General features: G+C 37.2%; 1 protein-coding gene across 2 annotated transcripts; it reads right to left on the reverse strand.

The window, feature by feature from the left end:
* EMB2656 (ARM repeat superfamily protein) lies at positions 1-16,265 on the reverse strand. 2 transcript variants are annotated; one of them, XM_082866949.1, is made up of 13 exons: positions 15,795-16,265; positions 14,435-14,638; positions 13,912-14,057; positions 11,350-11,600; positions 10,517-10,605; positions 9,163-9,310; positions 8,648-9,087; positions 7,960-8,474; positions 7,819-7,879; positions 7,426-7,710; positions 1,602-1,863; positions 1,254-1,310; positions 180-710 (listed from the first exon to the last, which is right to left on the reverse strand). In XM_082866949.1, the coding sequence occupies exons 1-12, from the start codon at positions 16,164-16,166 to the stop codon at positions 1,264-1,266; spliced, it is 2,820 nt and encodes a 939-aa protein (XP_082723075.1). In that variant the 5' UTR covers positions 16,167-16,265; the 3' UTR covers positions 180-710; positions 1,254-1,263. The 2 variants fall into 2 exon arrangements, with proteins under 2 accessions (XP_082723074.1, XP_082723075.1); XM_082866948.1 differs by lacking the exon at positions 1,254-1,310 and having other exon boundaries at positions 1-710; positions 15,795-16,263.
* Positions 16,266-17,605: the final 1,340 nt, after the last annotated feature.

Here is a 17,605-nt window from a genome sequence, read left to right on the forward strand (position 1 = left end):
TAAGTAAGATAATTTCGACTTGATTTATTTTTCTTTTCCTTAACCTCCACAAATCTAAGGGTTAGTTTGGCATGTACTAAATAAGCCAAAAAGTCACTATCTTATTTAAGTCACATCATCTTATTTAAATCACATCACCTCTCTAACACATCACATCAAACCCAACCCAAACCCACCAATAAGTCAAAAAGTGCACTTTTTTAGAACATCTCAAACCAACCCTAAGAATCAAATACAACCTACTAATAAGAACATAACTTGGACATTCAAAGACATGTATACAAATTTGCAGCCTAAACCACCTCAACAAAAACAACCAACCATACAACAAGCAATATTCGAGGAAAGGAAGAGTGTTGACAGAGTATACATATAACATGTCAATAGTCACTCGCTGGACTGATCAGATTCACCAGAATCCTCTTCAGATGTCACCTCTGAAGCTTCTTCATCGAGATCATTGATCTTCATGGCTCTATTGGCAGTCATCTTGGTAAGAGCAGCAGTCTTGCTTGCTCTCTGTGAGCGGGTGCTCATTATGCCAGGATTGGTAGGAGCAACAGAAGCATGTGAATTCTCATCATCAGAGGAAGATTCTTCATGCCTCACTCTTCTCCTAGAACGGGGTGGTCTGGTTGAACGTGGTGCTGGTGTTGGTGCCACTTCCGTGGAGTTATCCAGGTCAAGGTTAAGGTCTAGCTCCAACCTCCCTACAATACACATGAAGAGTGAAAAAACATTCATACAGAGAAGACACAAAAAATGAGCAAAGATAATAGAAAACTAGATAGTGAGAACGAAACAAGGAAAATAAAATAAATAAGCAGAAGATGGTAAGCATGTCATTTTGACCCAGGAAATAAAAGAAAAGCATTGGATAGTTTGCTGCTCTGTGATAATTCAAAATACATTCACCTACATCAAACCTAGACAAGCCCATGTAATCCAGAAAGCATAGTGAAGAACCATTTCTAGAGAGCGATTTATATTTATTTATTTTTTTGGACAGGGAAAGACCACAGTAGAGAGAAGATATTAGAAAGTTTAATAGATTCAAACATTTCCTATTTGATGATCAGGAAATCCTTGAACCAAGTCAGTTGAGGGTAGCTTGTGTTTTATCCAGTGTATTACTGATTGGTTCAAACCCTCAAATTAAAGCATGGAAAAAAAGGTCAAATTCAAAACCATGAATGTTAGACCTTAGCTTCCTATGAACAAGATAAAAAAAGTAGAACGGACATAGCCTGAACCTGAACCACTTCAGATTTTCCAGCAACTCTTTGATCGGCCGCATGCTAAGCTAAGCACTGAAAACATGCAAAAAGAACAAAAGGAAATCTTGCAGCTTAAGAACAATAGTCAGTGAACAATCTAGGATAACCCACTCTAAGTTCTTTATACTTCCTCCACGTGAACAGAAAAAGGAAAAAAAAATTCCCTGATTCTATTATCTTCTCTTCTTATTTGATTTTTGACGAGATACAAAAGTTCCACTGTTTCTAACTTTATATAATTAATAAATGATTGAAGCCACTTGCTAAATCTATGTCAAGAAAAAAAAAATCCATTTTTCTTGTGGAGTAAGGAAATGACATTACCTAAAATAGTATTTGCTTCATCCAGTGATAAATCCTGATCTGGATGTTTATCTGCTGCCTTAAGACGATCAGCCATCCGCTTCAACTCCTTTACAAGCTCTTTCTCTGTTGATACAGATTCAGCCACACGATTCAAAAGCCTTCTCATTAACTTTATTGCCCCTTGTTCTGGTAACCGGAAATGAAGTAAGACAAGTATTCTACATAGCGCTATGATATATGATTTCTCAGCCGCTTTCTTCTTTACATGGAAGTTTGCAACCTTAAAGACAAAAAGTATAAGAATTAGCAAATATGCAAGTCAACACGCATGCAACATTCTATCAAACATAAGTGCTGGAAATTTGTGTTAATGCATATAATATGATAGTGGTGTTGGTGGTAGATAGTGGCATGTATAGAATATGATAGTGGTGTTAGTGGTAGATAGTGGCATGTATAGAATATGATAGTGGTGTTGGTGGTAGATAGTGACATGTATATAATATGATAGTGGTAGATAGTGGTAATATATAATATGTAAGTGGCATATAATGGGTTATAATGATATTTGTAATATCTCCTATATAAGGAGTGTCATTTGGTCTTGTAAAATAAGAAGTTTTGAATATAACAGAAATATATTCCTTCTTCCTCATATTTTCGGAGTTCTTCTTCCTCATATTTTCTAAGTTGGTATCAGAGCAACAAAAAACGCAGCAGCCCTAAAACCGTCATAGCCATGTCGGAAGTCATGTCCGAAACCACTTCAACCCCTGCCGCTGCCATTCCGGTGAAAACATCCAACTCTCACTCTGTCCAAATCACCACCATCCGCCTAAATGGTGATAATTTTCTCCGCTGGTCACAATCTGTCCGGATGTATATCCGTGGGCAAGGAAAGATCGGTTACATCACTGGTGACAAGAAGGCTCCTGCTGTTAATGATCCGCTGTTCGACAGTTGGGACGCTGAAAACTCCATGGTTATGACATGGTTGGTCAATTCTATGGAGGAGGATATAAGCTCTAATTACATGTGCTATCCTACTGCACAAGAATTGTGGGATAATGTTAGTCAGATGTATTCTGACCTAGGAAATCAATCTCAAGTTTTCGAATTAACTTTGAAGTTGGGAGAGATTCGTCAAGGAGATGATTCTGTCACCAAATATTTCAATTCGTTGAAAAGGTTGTGGCAGGATCTTGACATCTTCAACACATACGAATGGAAATCGGTTGACGACTGCAACCACCACAAGAAAACTGTGGAAGACAGCCGTATTTACAAGTTTCTTGCCGGCCTCAACATTGAGTTCGATGAAGTGCGAGGAAGAATTATTGGCAGACCTCCTCTCCCATCCATTGGCGAAGTATTTGCCGAAGTCAGAAGGGAAGAGAGCCGAAGGAGCGTCATGCTTAAGAAAAAAGGTACTGGTGAATCAATTGAAATTTCTGCTTTAATTAGCGATGCTGCGGCCAACAAGGCTGCAAATTACCAGCGCAGGTTTGATGATAAGCCACGGGTCTGGTGTGATTTTTGCAACAAGCCTCGCCATACACGCGAAACGTGTTGGAAGATCCACGGCAAACCTGTCAACTGGAAAAGCAGCAAACAAGAAGAGAAGAATCGTGGCTTTCCTACCACTAATGAAGCCGATTCAGGTCCCTTCAACAAAGAGCAGATTGATCAACTCTTAAAGCTGATAAAATCCAACTCCTCATCCGGTACTCCTAGTGTTTTGTTGGCACAAACAGGTAGAAATCCTAAAGCCTTCTCTTGCCTAAACTTCTCTCCGTGGATCATAGATTCCGGTGCCTCCAATCACATGACTAGTTTTTCCCATTTATTTAGTACCTATTTCCCTTGTTCTGGTCATGACAAAATCAAAATAGCCGATGGTAGTTTTTCACCTATTGCAGGAAAAGGATTTATTAAACTAACTGAGAAAATTAATCTCAATGCTGTTCTTCACGTCCCCAACTTAGCCTGTAACCTTTTGTCTGTCAGTAAACTATCTAAGGATTCTAATTGTCGTGTTACATTTTTTGAATCCCATTGTGAATTTCAAGACCAGAACTCGGGGATGATGATTGGGCGTGCCAGGATGCTTGAAGGTCTTTACTACTTTGATGAAGTACCTGTTAGTAATAAAAAAGCTCAGAGCTTTAATAGTACTAGTTCAATCTCTGTTCGAGAAAAAATAATGCTATGGCACTATAGGCTAGGACATCCTAGTTTTCTTTATCTGAAACATTTATTTCCAGAATTATTTAAAGGGATTGATTGTTCTTCTTTTCATTGTGAAAGTTGCATTTTTGCAAAATTTCATCGCTCTACTTATTTGCCAAAACCTTACCAGACTTCCAAACCTTTTTATTTGATTCATAGTGATGTTTGGGGCCCTTCTAAAATCACTACTCTTTCTGGTAAAAGATGGTTTGTTACATTTATTGATGACCATACCCGCTTATGTTGGATTTATTTGATGAACAAAAAATCTGACGTGAAAAATTTATTCACAAATTTTTATAATATGATTGAAAACCAATTTCAAACCAAAATTGGTATTTTACATTCTGATAATGGAACAGAATATTTCAATGAGCAGTTGGGTGAGTTTTTGGAAAAAAATGAGATTTTTCATCAATCTACATGTCGGGATACCCCTCAACAAAATGGCATTGCAGAACGAAAAAATAAACATCTACTTGAAGTTGCACGTGCTATAATGTTTTACATGCATGTTCCTAAATATTTATGGGGTGAAGCAATTTTAACAGCCTCTTATTTGATAAACAGGATGCCTACAAAGGTGTTAACATACAAAACACTTTTCGATTGTCTCAAAGCTTTTTTTCCTGACACGAGGTTGTTTTCTGATTTACCCGCCAAAGTTTTTGGATGTACTGCCTATGTTCATGTTCCTAGTCAATTTCGTTCAAAACTTGACCCCCGTGCTATAAAATGTGTTTTTTTGGGTTATTCCTCAAACAAAAAGGGGTATAAGTGTTTCGATCCTCAAACCAAGAAATTTCATGTGAGTATGGATGTGTCATTTGTGGAAACAAAATCCTATTTCCCCAACACTTCTCTTCAGGGGGAGACAAGTGGAGTAGAAGACCGTTTTTGGGATATTTCTATCCCGCTCCCCAATGTCATTTATCCTACACAAAAACCACATCTGTCTGATAATGATCACTTAGGAGAACCAAGTTCTATGGTGCCTAGTCAAGAAGATTCTTGTTTAGGAGGAGAAGTACTACAAAATGATCTAAATCCTGAGCTTCAAGTTTATACTAGGAAGCGATTTCATCTGAAGAATAATGACCTGAATGTCCATCCTAATGACCCGAATGTCCACCCGAGTTCTGACATCGAAATTTTAGGTAATCCTATTCCTTCTATTTCCGACCTTGATGTTCCTATAGCAATTAGGAAGGTGTCCGAAATTGCATTAAACATCCTATTGCAAATTACCTCTCCTATCAAAGACTGTCTAAAAACCATAGAGCTTTCACATCTAGGATTTCACACTTGTTTGTTCCAAGAAATATACAGGAAGCATTGGATGATCCGAATTGGAAATTAGCAGTCATGGAGGAGATGAATGCTTTAAGGAGAAGTGGTACTTGGGAGATAGTTGATCTACCCAAAGACAAGAAAACAGTTGGGTGTAAATGGGTGTTTACGATAAAATATAACGCAGATGGAAGCGTTGAGAGATACAAGGCGAGACTGGTAGCTAAAGGCTTCACTCAAACTTATGGGATCGACTATCAGGAGACGTTTGCTCCTGTTGCTAAAATAAACTCCATCAGAGTACTGTTATCTCTTGCAGTAAATTCAGATTGGCCTCTACATCAACTTGACATTAAGAATGCATTTCTCAATGGTGATCTTGAAGAGGAGGTGTTCATGAGCCTACCGCCGGGATTTGAGCAGAGACTTGGAAGCGACAGAGTATGCAGATTGAACAAGTCATTATACGGACTCAAACAATCACCAAGAGCGTGGTTTGAACGCTTTGGGAAGGCAGTTATCAGTTGTGGCTTCTCGCAGAGTCAAGCAGATCACACAATATTTTATAAACATTCAAAAAACAATAAAATTGCAATTTTGATTGTTTATGTTGATGACATCATTTTAACTGGTAATGATGAAGCAGAGTTAGCAGCCCTCAAAGAGAAACTCGCAAAAGAATTTCACATTAAGGATCTGGGAGCTCTCAAGTATTTCCTCGGAATGGAATTTGCAAGATCCAAGGAAGGTATATTCGTTAATCAGAGAAAATATGTTCTTGATCTCCTTGGAGAAACAGGTATGCTTGGTTGTAAGATGGTGGAGACTCCGATCGAGCCTAACTTGAAGTTACAAGCTGCTAAGGCTGAAGAAGTCAAAGAGAGGGAACAATATCAGCGACTTGTCGGGAAATTGATTTACTTGTCTCATACGCGGCCTGATATTGCCTTTGCAGTCAGCATGGTAAGTCAGTTCATGCACTCACCAGGGGCAGAGCACTTTGAGGCCGTTTATAAGATCTTAAGATATTTGAAAGGAACTCCAGGGAGAGGCTTACTGTTCAAGAAACATGGACATCTTCAAGTTGAAGTATACACAGATGCAGACTGGGCAGGAAGTGTTACAGACAGGAGATCAACATCCGGATACTGCTCCTTTGTAGGTGGGAACCTAGTTACATGGCGGAGTAAAAAACAGAATGTGGTAGCTAGAAGTAATGCAGAAGCAGAGTTCAGAGCTGTTGCCCATGGAATCTGTGAAGTAATGTGGATTAAAAGAATTCTTGAAGAATTAAAGCTTTCTCACCCGTCACCTATGAAGGTCTATTGTGACAACAAAGCAGCTATATCTATAGCTCATAATCCAGTTCTACATGATCGCACAAAACATATAGAAGTGGATAAACATTTCATCAAGGAGAAAATCAATACTGGCATAATCTGTATGACCTACCTTCCAACAGGTGAACAATTAGCTGATGTGCTAACGAAGGGACTACACAAGAAGCAATTTGATAAGCTGACTAGCAAGCTGGCTATGGAAGATATCTTCAAACCAGCTTGAGGGGGAGTGCTGGAAATTTGTGTTAATGCATATAATATGATAGTGGTGTTGGTGGTAGATAGTGGCATGTATAGAATATGATAGTGGTGTTGGTGGTAGATAGTGGCATGTATATAATATGATAGTGGTAGATAGTGGTAATATATAATATGTAAGTGGCATATAATGGGTTATAATGATGTTTGTAATATCTCCTATATAAGGAGTGTCATTTGGTCTTGTAAAATAAGAAGTTTTGAATATAACAGAAATATATTCCTTCTTCCTCATATTTTCGGAGTTCTTCTTCCTCATATTTTCTAAGTATAAGGAATAGCTACACCACCTTGTCTGACATAGTATAGGTCCAAGGGAAACCAGGAAGCTATTTGGTACCCGAGTAAGTTCAACTCACATACGAATATATCCAAAAAAAAGGCCTAAAAAATTTGAAATTCTTCTTATATTTTCCTGAATTTCCTTCGAACTACCAAGTATTTTTAGCATTACATGAGTTTCCATAGTCTCTCTCCATCAATTATGAAATACTATGTAGTAGATATCCAGTTAGCTAACACCTTATATTTGGGAAAAACTAGTTAAAAAAAACACTCATTTCTGTGAGCAGGAATATTAAAACAAACCAAAACCTAGCCTCGTGTAAACAAGACTGTCAAATGCATAACCAAAATAGTAAAGAATACTCCCAACATAGCACAATGAATACTCTTGATCAGGTATTAACAAAATAGCAAGTGAACTTCACCGTGGTAACATTTACCTCCGTAGCTATGCGTACAGCAAGACCTTCCTCACCATTCTCGAAGTCATCGGAAGGTTGAACTGAACCATCAAGGTTTTCTGGCAAGCCTTCAATACCATTTTCATCCACTGTTTTGGTCTCTATTGTATATAAAGGAGCCTGCATCATCTGCAGCATAAAACGTGATGCTTGGACAGCATGTTTGCGCATGTTGGAAACCATTAATGGAGACCCTCCAGCATTCCCGGTGATGCCAGGCCATATCGAACGCATGACTGAAATGAAAGCCTTAGATACACATCTCTGCATTAACATAAGAAGATGAATGTATTTAACATGGTAGAAAATCCAAAGGTATGTATGATTATCTGTATGCATACTTTACATTTTGGAAGAACATATATAACTTACCTTGTGAGTATTTGAAAGTGATGGATAATGCTCAAAGAACACAGACAGGCACTGTCTCAACCTGATAAAGTAAAAGAGATATAATTAATTGGCTTTTCATAGAAAGAAACTCAGAATCAGATAATGGCACAAAGCATCCACCTTTGTAGTTCTTTAGTTTCATCACTAAAATAAAGACCAATGAGCTTGGCTAATAGTAAAGGATGTAAAGAAGAAGGAATGCTTGGATAGTTCTCACTTAGGAGAAGAATCTTTGCAAACCCCTCCCCAATAACAGCTTGAACTGACTCATGCTCATCTGCATCTGCTGATTTGACCCAATCATCTCTCTCTAATCCAGCAAATAATAGGTCAAGCAATCCAAAATTCAAATCCCCATTTGTATCAGACATTTGAACAGTACAAGAAACAATATCATGATCCTTGAGTCGCGATGAGAGATCCTGCCCCATGGCTTTATCTACTTCCTGAGGACCATGCCACATTGCAAGATCCAACAATGCCTTACAAGCCATTATACTGATTGGAGAGGGTCCCTTAACAAAAGAAAGCCTCAACTGTTTTATTAGTTCCTCACTTGGCTTTCTCTCTAACAACCCAAAAAGACCAAGACACCTGGTAGCAACCCGCTGAACATCCAAGTGAACATGTTTTGCCTGCATTTTATATGTCATACCAATAGTTAACACTTCCAAAAGAAAAGAATGATTTGAGAATGAAGCATTTATACAAAAACCACAAGTAACCAAGTCGTGGCCTGTAGAAGAAAAGGAAGAAAAAAGAAAAACAAGGTATAGATCTGCAGCAGAACTTTAGACCACATCCGTACCGCTGGCAGCAATAAAGACTGCAGTAACTCAGCTGGTTCAAAGGCCTTTCCTTGCATCCAACGAAAAGACTTCGTATTTTCCAAGAGGAGGCCAGTCACAGCAAGGCAGTGCATCCACTGCATGACTTCTGCTGTTCTTTCTCTGCAAGGCCGAGCAAGCTCCTCTAGAACCCTTAAAACAACTTCTTCAAATTCACCAGAAGCAGCATACACTTTCCTTGCCAATCCTGACACTGCCTCAGCCCAATCTCTGTCTCCACCAAGATTGATGCCATCTCCTATGACAACCTTATTGCTATTTTCATCCACTTCATGCTCTAGAGGCCTTTGCAGTAACTCCTGCACAAATGAACTAGCAACTTTCCAGTTTGCAACATCGGAGAAATCAAGCATTGCACCAAGTAATAGTAGTTGCCGAGACGCAAATCGGTAATTTGGTCCTGAAGCAATCAGGTGGTATTAGATTGTATAGTTATACAGAAAACAACAAATGTCAACCATGTAATTTTACACACCAGCAATAAGATGCACTTTAACCAATTCTATGTACTCAGAAATGGTTGCAGGAAGAACTCTCTCCAGAAGATCATTGCTATCTGAAGCTTCTGCTGCATAGACAGCTGCCTCAGTCCCCATTGTTGTGGCAGCATCAGAGCCTTTTGCCTGTTTTGACAATGTGTGGAAACTCTTTAATAACGAAGATGATGTATATGTGAAATGACAAGCAAATTCAAGAAAAACACTGCAACCTTAAGCTCATAACCACATTAGGTCAAAGACAACATATTCCAAGATCACAGTTCAACCGCTTTATCTTTTGATTAAAGAGCTCAATAACAACCATCTAAGCCACAGACAACAGTAGGGCTGACATTAGATGGTTGTCTTCCAGTAAGACAGATCTATCTCCAAGCCTGGTCAAGGTAGAGCTGTCCTGGCAGGAAGACAGCCAAGCAAGACCTTGACAATCCCATGGCCTTAAGCTCAAATCCATAATCCTCCAATGATACCAAGCGGGGGTGCCTATGTCCTACTCCCAACCTAGGCAACCAAGTTAATGGGTGAGCCAAGGGCCCATCTTTGTGTAGGCTGAGCCAAGGACCCAACCTTAGCAGCCCAATGAATGCAGGTGGACCAAGGGCCTGACTATGCTGATATTGAGCAGTTAGTGAATAAGGTGTGAAGGACATGGCCCTGAGGTGGCCCATGGTGCTGCCTAGCGAGCCTGGCTCTATTGTTGGGCTCTTCATACTGTGATTCAATATTGTGGTGTGTCTACCCCCACTTAGGCTAGGCATACAACCCCAATTAGTCATACGAGCATGTGTGGTGCCTTGTAGGTCTGCCATGTAGGTAAGGTATTGATGATGTGGCCCCCGAGGGGCTCGCCACGTGACGAGTGTGGTACATGTACCCACACATCCTAACCAGTCAAGACCCTATGTATCTGGCAAGTCATGACTCTAATAGCATCTCCTTTTTAACTATTTATTAGGTAAAACTAGAATACTACAAAACCAGCTTAAGTGTCACTCCTATATGTAACATTGTATCAATATAAATCTAGACATGATCTTTAAGATTGATTTTAAATTTCAACACGCCATCCTAGATGAAGAAAAAAAAATGATTCCACCATTTGGAAACATGTAGTTTGATAACTCTTTCCTTGGTTCCAAGCATAGTGGCATTTTTGTGGCACCTAACATAAAATTTCTAACCTATAATAGACTGGAAATATTTTACAATCAATCATCTTTTCTCATAAAATTCCCTCTCATGATCATTGTAGCAGTGAAGGCACTGTAAATATGTTGGTCTTTAAATAGCTGAAACTTACAATTAAAGAAACAAATCATAACTGCTTACTTGTGCTTCTGTCTGAAAGTGCCTACATACAACCCTCCAATAAAGTGCAGCTTCTGCTTCCATTAGTTGGATGCTTGTGGTGCAGTTCCCTAACAAAATGAGAGAGCAACTAAGATACTATAACTGGAAGCCTGCAATCCTTGCCATCATGAAAAAGACAACTCTTTTGCCTATTGGAAAAGTCCAAACAGAAAACACAATTTAAAATATCTACTATGCATCTTCAAGTTCTTTTCAAAGAACACATCTAGAATAAATAACAACTTCATTACATCGTAAAAGACAGAATTGTTATCAAAAGGGAATATCAAATCTCTCTTGCAATATGCTGGACAATAAATGCAAGACTGCAAAATTAAATAAACAAAAATCAATGAACAAACAAATAAATAAATGATAAATTTCACCCACTTTGAAATTTCAATTTTCACTAGATTGGTTAAAACGCAAGTGAGACAAAGAATAAACGCACAAGAAAACCCTAAAATACAATACCACCAGGCAGAGGTGCAGTTAACATGTCAGCAGACACCAGTGTTCCATGTGTCCAACATAAAAGATTTAGCAAAGAACTCGATGAATATAACCATCAAGATATATATTTATTCGCTCAAAAAATGGATATATCTGATGCATAACCCCCAAACCTTCTGATTTTTAACTTGAAAGTGCATAATGCTGAATTAATTGAGGAACCAGATCATAATGCTGGCTCCCAAACTCTCAAGTCTCTCCACCCCCTTGTGCATGAAAATTGGATAAGAGTATTTAGAGAATGACAGGGTCCCCTTGGAGAGTAAGCATATAAAAAAATAGATACATTAGATACAAACCTTCAGTTGTATTGCTGATAATACTTTGACCCTGTTGTACTTTTACTAACCCATCTTTTAAAAGAGCCCCCATTACGGACTCACCAACTGATTCATAAGTCTCAACATCAAGATACTTGAGAAGGTCAATGGGATCTCTGTTACAACACTTCACAAGCCACTCATCTTTCAATAATTTTAGACACTCCTTTCTCACAGCTGCAGACCGATCGGCAAGTCCTCTCCGGAGAATAACAGTCCTGTGCTTGATGCTACCAAAGCAACCATGCAAACAAAAAATATATTTCTTATCAGATCAAATAAGTGGTAATATCTCAATTTATAAAAGCTAACTCAGAACCTTATTCATCCTAAGCATCACAATAAGATTAATGCAATTCATAAACAAGCCAAATCCATTTCACTGCAAAGTTTGGTTTCCCTCATCCCAAAAAAAATCATGTGTTCACTTTAAAGCTAAAAATGAAAGTTATGAAAGCTGCCCAGCCTCAAAAAGAAAACCATGCTTTCACAAGGCACTCTTAGTTATCTGTTAGAACTCTGAATAACATGCCACAAAACCTCTAACGTTATGATCTCTCTCCTAAGATCAAACTGTTGCACAGACAAACTATTAAGCATATCCCCACAAGCAAGAGTACCAAAAAGTACAGTTCCCCGACAACGTGCTCACCAACACCTGCAGAGGATTACTCGGGCCGACTACACAATGAGTTGTCTGTTTATGAGTGACTCGTGATGAGGGCATACACTAGTTCTTAATCTCATTTTTGCACTCCATCTTCTTCTAGGAATTCTCCAACCAATCAAAGAACACTGGCATCCACAACTATTTGAGCACCTAGTTGATAGAATATAAGAAAGTCCCAACCAAAAGGGACATGGTAGTTGCCTAGCCGAGGAACTTGAGGCCGACTTTCAGAGTGTGGTCCCGAAGTTTACGAAGCAGCCTAAAACAAGTCAGTCATAGAGAGGAGATCCTAATCTCAAGAAGGAACAGTCCAAGGAACATTCACCTTGACCAAAGACATAACTTGGACCAACATGTGCAACTTCAAGACCAGCACATGCAATTCTTTTACAAAAGCGTCGTGAGCCTTTCATTGCAGAACTATTTTGCATGAACATGGTGGCTGAGCAAGTTAATGACATGAGGTTTTTCTTACTGCTTTTTTATGGTGATAGACAGTGACAATTAAGAATATAGTGGCTCAATCACATAGTCAAAGATATAAAATAAAGATATCCTGTCAAGGAAGCACGGGTGCAGGTACGAGTACGGTACGGGTACGAGCGCGGGTACGCCGATTCGGCAAAACTCAAAAAAGTACGAAACGGGTACGGCTGCGGTACGCCGATATTATTTTTTTTATATATATATAATTATGGTTAAAAGATCCAACCTACAAATTAAAATTAAATATTAAAACTAAAAAAAGAACTACTCATTTTCCTATAATTTAAAACCATTACGCGTAAAAAATAATATTTGTGAAATCTCTCACTTTGACATGTTATGCACTGTGAATTTGTGATCATAATTTATTTTTAAAATCTTTCTTTTTGCTCATCAATTTGCTATTTTTATAGGGTGAGACCAAAGAAATAACGGGAGACCAAAGAAAGATTTAAAGTTAATTACCAACATTAAAGGAAAAAAATTTCTCAATTGGGGCAGGTTGTCAATTGCAGTTTGCATAATACATAAAATTGCATCATTCCCAACCACTACTAATTAACTAATACAGTATCAATTTTTAATGTTTTGTGCATAAACTTTATGTTTGTTATGATTAAAGATTTTATAAAGAAATTCTAGGAGGATCTGAAGCAAAAACATAATGCATAGTCATACACAGAACTACCCTTTATAGGCCTTATTATTTTTTTTTGTTCAAATTGCTTTTTAAAAACGTCAAAATCATTTGCTGATATGCTTATACAATTTATACAGACAGGACAGGACAGCAGAGAAACATCAAAATTACTAATCTGCAAGGGCACAAAAAAATAAATAAATAAATATGGCCCTAGCATACCCGAAACGTACCCGCGCCGTACCCGAATGAACCAAACGTATCGGACCCTCTTTTGCCATACCCGATACGCGTACCGCCATACCCGGTGCACATACCCGCACCTGGTAAGTACCCGGTACTCGTACGGCACTATTTTTGGAGTACATGTGCTTCATAGTATCCTGTCCATTTCTTTTCTTAATACATGATATGATGCTATAATTTCTTAGGTTTACCCTTGCAAAGAAATAATAATAAAATATTAGCTACTGTGTAGCACTAGGTTTTCCTCTCTCGGATAGATAATTTCACTGCTTAATTACATAACTACTTGCGCACTTGAACAACTTTTTTAATCAATTTTCAAATACCAAACATGGATCAATAAAATGGATTTGGCAATCATTTGGATCAATATCACTGTGAAACTCCACCAGGCTGCACAGTCAAAGATTAAATGCATCATAAAAAAAAATGTCACTACAAGGGACTAAAAGAAAAGAGGGAAGGTAAGAAGAAGTGCAAGAATAAGACATGAACATACCTAAGGCTCTGAAGAGGAAATTTACTAGCCAAAACACAATAAGCTGCTTTGCGTACAGACTCATTCACATCCAATGTACAATTGATGATTGCCGTTGAAGTTGCAATTGAAGGAGGCAAAGATAGTGCAATTGTCTTACGAACCTCCTACATGCATACCATAACCAGGTATTCAAACAATAGTGCTCCACTTATATTCAGAATAGTAAAGTATATTTAGTAATAAAACAAATATACGGAGTCAACTTTGAATTTTCCATGTCATTTTGTATTGTACTATTTACATTCGTCTTGGGAATCAGAACATTAAACTCTTCTTTATGTATGAAAATGAAATTGTAGAAACCTTGGTAAGTATGTTTGACAAGTTCGTATTATCCATAAAATTAGTCAAATTATCAGTTTAGAACAATTAAACAAGCATCATTCTCCCAAGCTTATACAATACAAAAGAAGTACATCAAATTTTATCACATAAAAGAAAGCAGCTGAAGGTGTAGCCACCACCAAATTAGAAAGCTCACCGCATTCTGCTCTAGAGGCAGTGACTCAAGGAATAAGTCCAGGATGTCACCATTCTCGGAATCATTTACAAAGCGAGAAAGAGCTCTAACTGCAAATGTACGAATAACAGGGACCTTATCACCTATCCGCAACTTCATGCATTCAATCACCTCATCCCAGATTTCATTGCTTACTTCTGCATCGTCTGGCAATCTCATTATGATCTACAAGTGAAGAATTCAACAAAATATGTGAAGGTTTTTGATTGAGAAAATGTTGGTGTTATTTGATTCAAATAAAAATATTATTTTGCCATCTTTTTTAGATGCATTTTGACAACTAGAGGAACTAAAAGAGAAATACAGTGTACATTGCACGCACTTCTCTTATAAAAAATTGGTATTACAACAAAAGCCATACACGTTTGTTTTAAAAAATCAGGAAAACAAAAAAAGGAAAATTTTAAGTCACGTGTTTGGAACCCTTTTGGTTCCAAAAAAAAAAAAACTTAACTCATCTAGCCAAATAGGCTACTTGCCTCAATATTTCATCTACCCATATCACAACAAATGAGGAATCTAAGATTAAGATAAAATATCTTAATCAACATTATTAATTCAACTAGCATTTTTCTTTCCCCTTTCGCTGCATAAAATTTGACTTAGTATCAAGTCTGATTGATAAAACCACTACATTGCAGGTGTACATGAAGACCACTTTGCTAGTGCAACCAGAAAACTGCTACAACACACAACATAAAATGACGGACCTGAGTTTTGATCCATTAAGGCATACTTCAAATCCTTCACCAATTCTTTCATGAAATCTTAGTTTGATGAATACAGAGCTAAAAATGAACTCCAATCATTCAATCAAACTCATATCAAAACAAGGGAGATGCACAATTTTCATCAAATCAAGGACAAAGCAAATCTTCATCAAATTTCCAACAGTGATATTTTCACTCAAATTTGATGAAATCTTATAAAGAATAAGGATTGGAAGTGATTTTGACATAAAAAGTGGTTAAAACAGGTTGTGACGGTATGTTCAGAATTTTTCAAAAGATTTGATTAAAAAAATAATAAAGAGTAAGGATTGGAGTAAGCTTTTAACCAAATTTCACTCAAATTTGATGGATAAAAAAAAGGGAGTAAGGAATGCAGATGCTCTTAGAAACTTTAAATTTAAATAATTCCAGGATTTAAAAAATTCAACATTTTGAAACTTCACAACCAGCCATGTTCAAAATGAATTCTTTCACTTTCTACAAATCAAAATAAATAAAAGCAAAGACCTAAGATTCGAACTTGACTGTGATTTCAATAATTTCCTTCAGATCTGACCATAACGAAAACATGAAGTACATAAAATTAGTACCTCAGAGATAATCTGACAGGCGCGGAACCTGACGGTTCTGTTGGCGGCGGAGGTGGCAACGAGGAGGAACCGCAGGAGCGAATCCAAGAAGGAATCGGAGAGGGGCGCATTGTTCGAGTCTCGATTGCTTGCGAAGATGGCGACAAACCTAACAATTCGTTCGGAGGAGGCGTTGCGGCGCTGGAAAATGAAGAGAGGGGTTAGGGCTTTGGAGAATGCGGAGAAGAATAAGAGTGGAGACGATGAGCGAAGGGTGGAGAGGTCCTTGAGCTTCCGGATGTGTGTGGCGTGCGATGCTCGAGTTTCGTCTAAAACCCTAGCGATCTTCTGCATCATTCTCTTCTCTGCTTCATTTTCGGCCTGGATCGCCATTGCAGATGTTTCTACAGTTTTCTCTCTGTCTCTCTCTCCTGTCCTGTCTTGTGCTGTTCCGGGTCTCTGATTTGCCCCAAAATTTTATTTGAATTCGAGCGGGAATAATTTCGGGACTTTTCCCATATTAAGGCTAAGTTTGGGGACTTTAAAAAAAGTCAAAAAATTAAAAAGTTACTCAAAAAGTTAAAAAGTTAACACTATTCACCAAAAGTCAACAATTGCGGCTGCACAACTCCCAATTCAAATTTTTCCCTACAAATCAATTTTTACAATTTTTTATTACACATTTTTCAATAAAAAGTCAAAAAGTTAACCCAAACATCCATATTTTCAACCTTAATTTTTTAGTCCAAAAAGACAAAAAGTGCACTTTTTTAGTCTTCCCAAACTTGGCCTAAGTCTCTTTTGCATCTTATTTTCTAAACTAGGTTTAGGGTTGGTTTGGCATCTACTATATAATTCATCCTTTTATCTTTTTATCTTTTTTCCAGCACATCACCTCTCTACTTTTCTGCACATCTTTTCGTAAAAAGATAAAAAGCGCACTTTTTTAGGACATCCCAAACCAACCCTTAGTTTAGACGGATTTTCCAAACTAAGCTAAAGCGCTATTATAAATCACGCTTTCACTGTTTGGAGTCTAAAATATGATGAATAGTGAAAGCGCTATTGCAAAACGCACTTTTAATTAAGAAATCGCTATTTCAAATCGCGCTTTTAGCATAAAAATTTTTTCCTGAAGAAAACGCTATTTGAAATCGCGCTTTCACTGTGTGTATAAATTTTTTTTTTTTTTTTAGAAAACGTTATTTCAGATAACGTTTTTACTGTTGCAACACAAACCAAAACCAAAACCAACCCACACTCTCACTCTGACATAGGCACACACCCACACACACTGAAGCATTGAAATAATATAATTTTTATATATAATAATCAATTATATAATTTTCGTAAATATAAATCATTTTTAGGTTATAGATGGTTTGATTTATAATACGTATGTAAGGGTAAAAATTTTTATAATCAAAAATAATTTTTGCAATTTTTATAATCAAAAATAATTTATAAATTATCAAAAATAATTTATAATACGTATGTATTTACTTTAAATAAATTATATATAATACGTATGTATTATATATATATATATATATATATATTTTTATATATTTACTTTAAATAAATTATTTTTGATACGTATGTATTATATATTTACTTTAAATAAATTATTAATAAATATATAACTGCTTTGCTAACTGCTTTGATACCAAGTCTATGCTTTGCTACTTCAAGTGATGTTGTATCCTGTTTCTAACTGTTTTGCTACTTTTAGTCAATCTTCTCTATTGTTTATTTGATTTATCTTGTTTTCAGTTCATCTTAATCACCCACAAAATCCGTCTGTTATATCCACCTCGTTTAAGTCACCCACT

Source organism: Camellia sinensis, chromosome 4 (assembly GCF_055761805.1).
Source record: "Camellia sinensis isolate YWXY chromosome 4, ASM5576180v1, whole genome shotgun sequence".
NCBI classification, from domain to species: domain Eukaryota; kingdom Viridiplantae; phylum Streptophyta; class Magnoliopsida; order Ericales; family Theaceae; genus Camellia; species Camellia sinensis.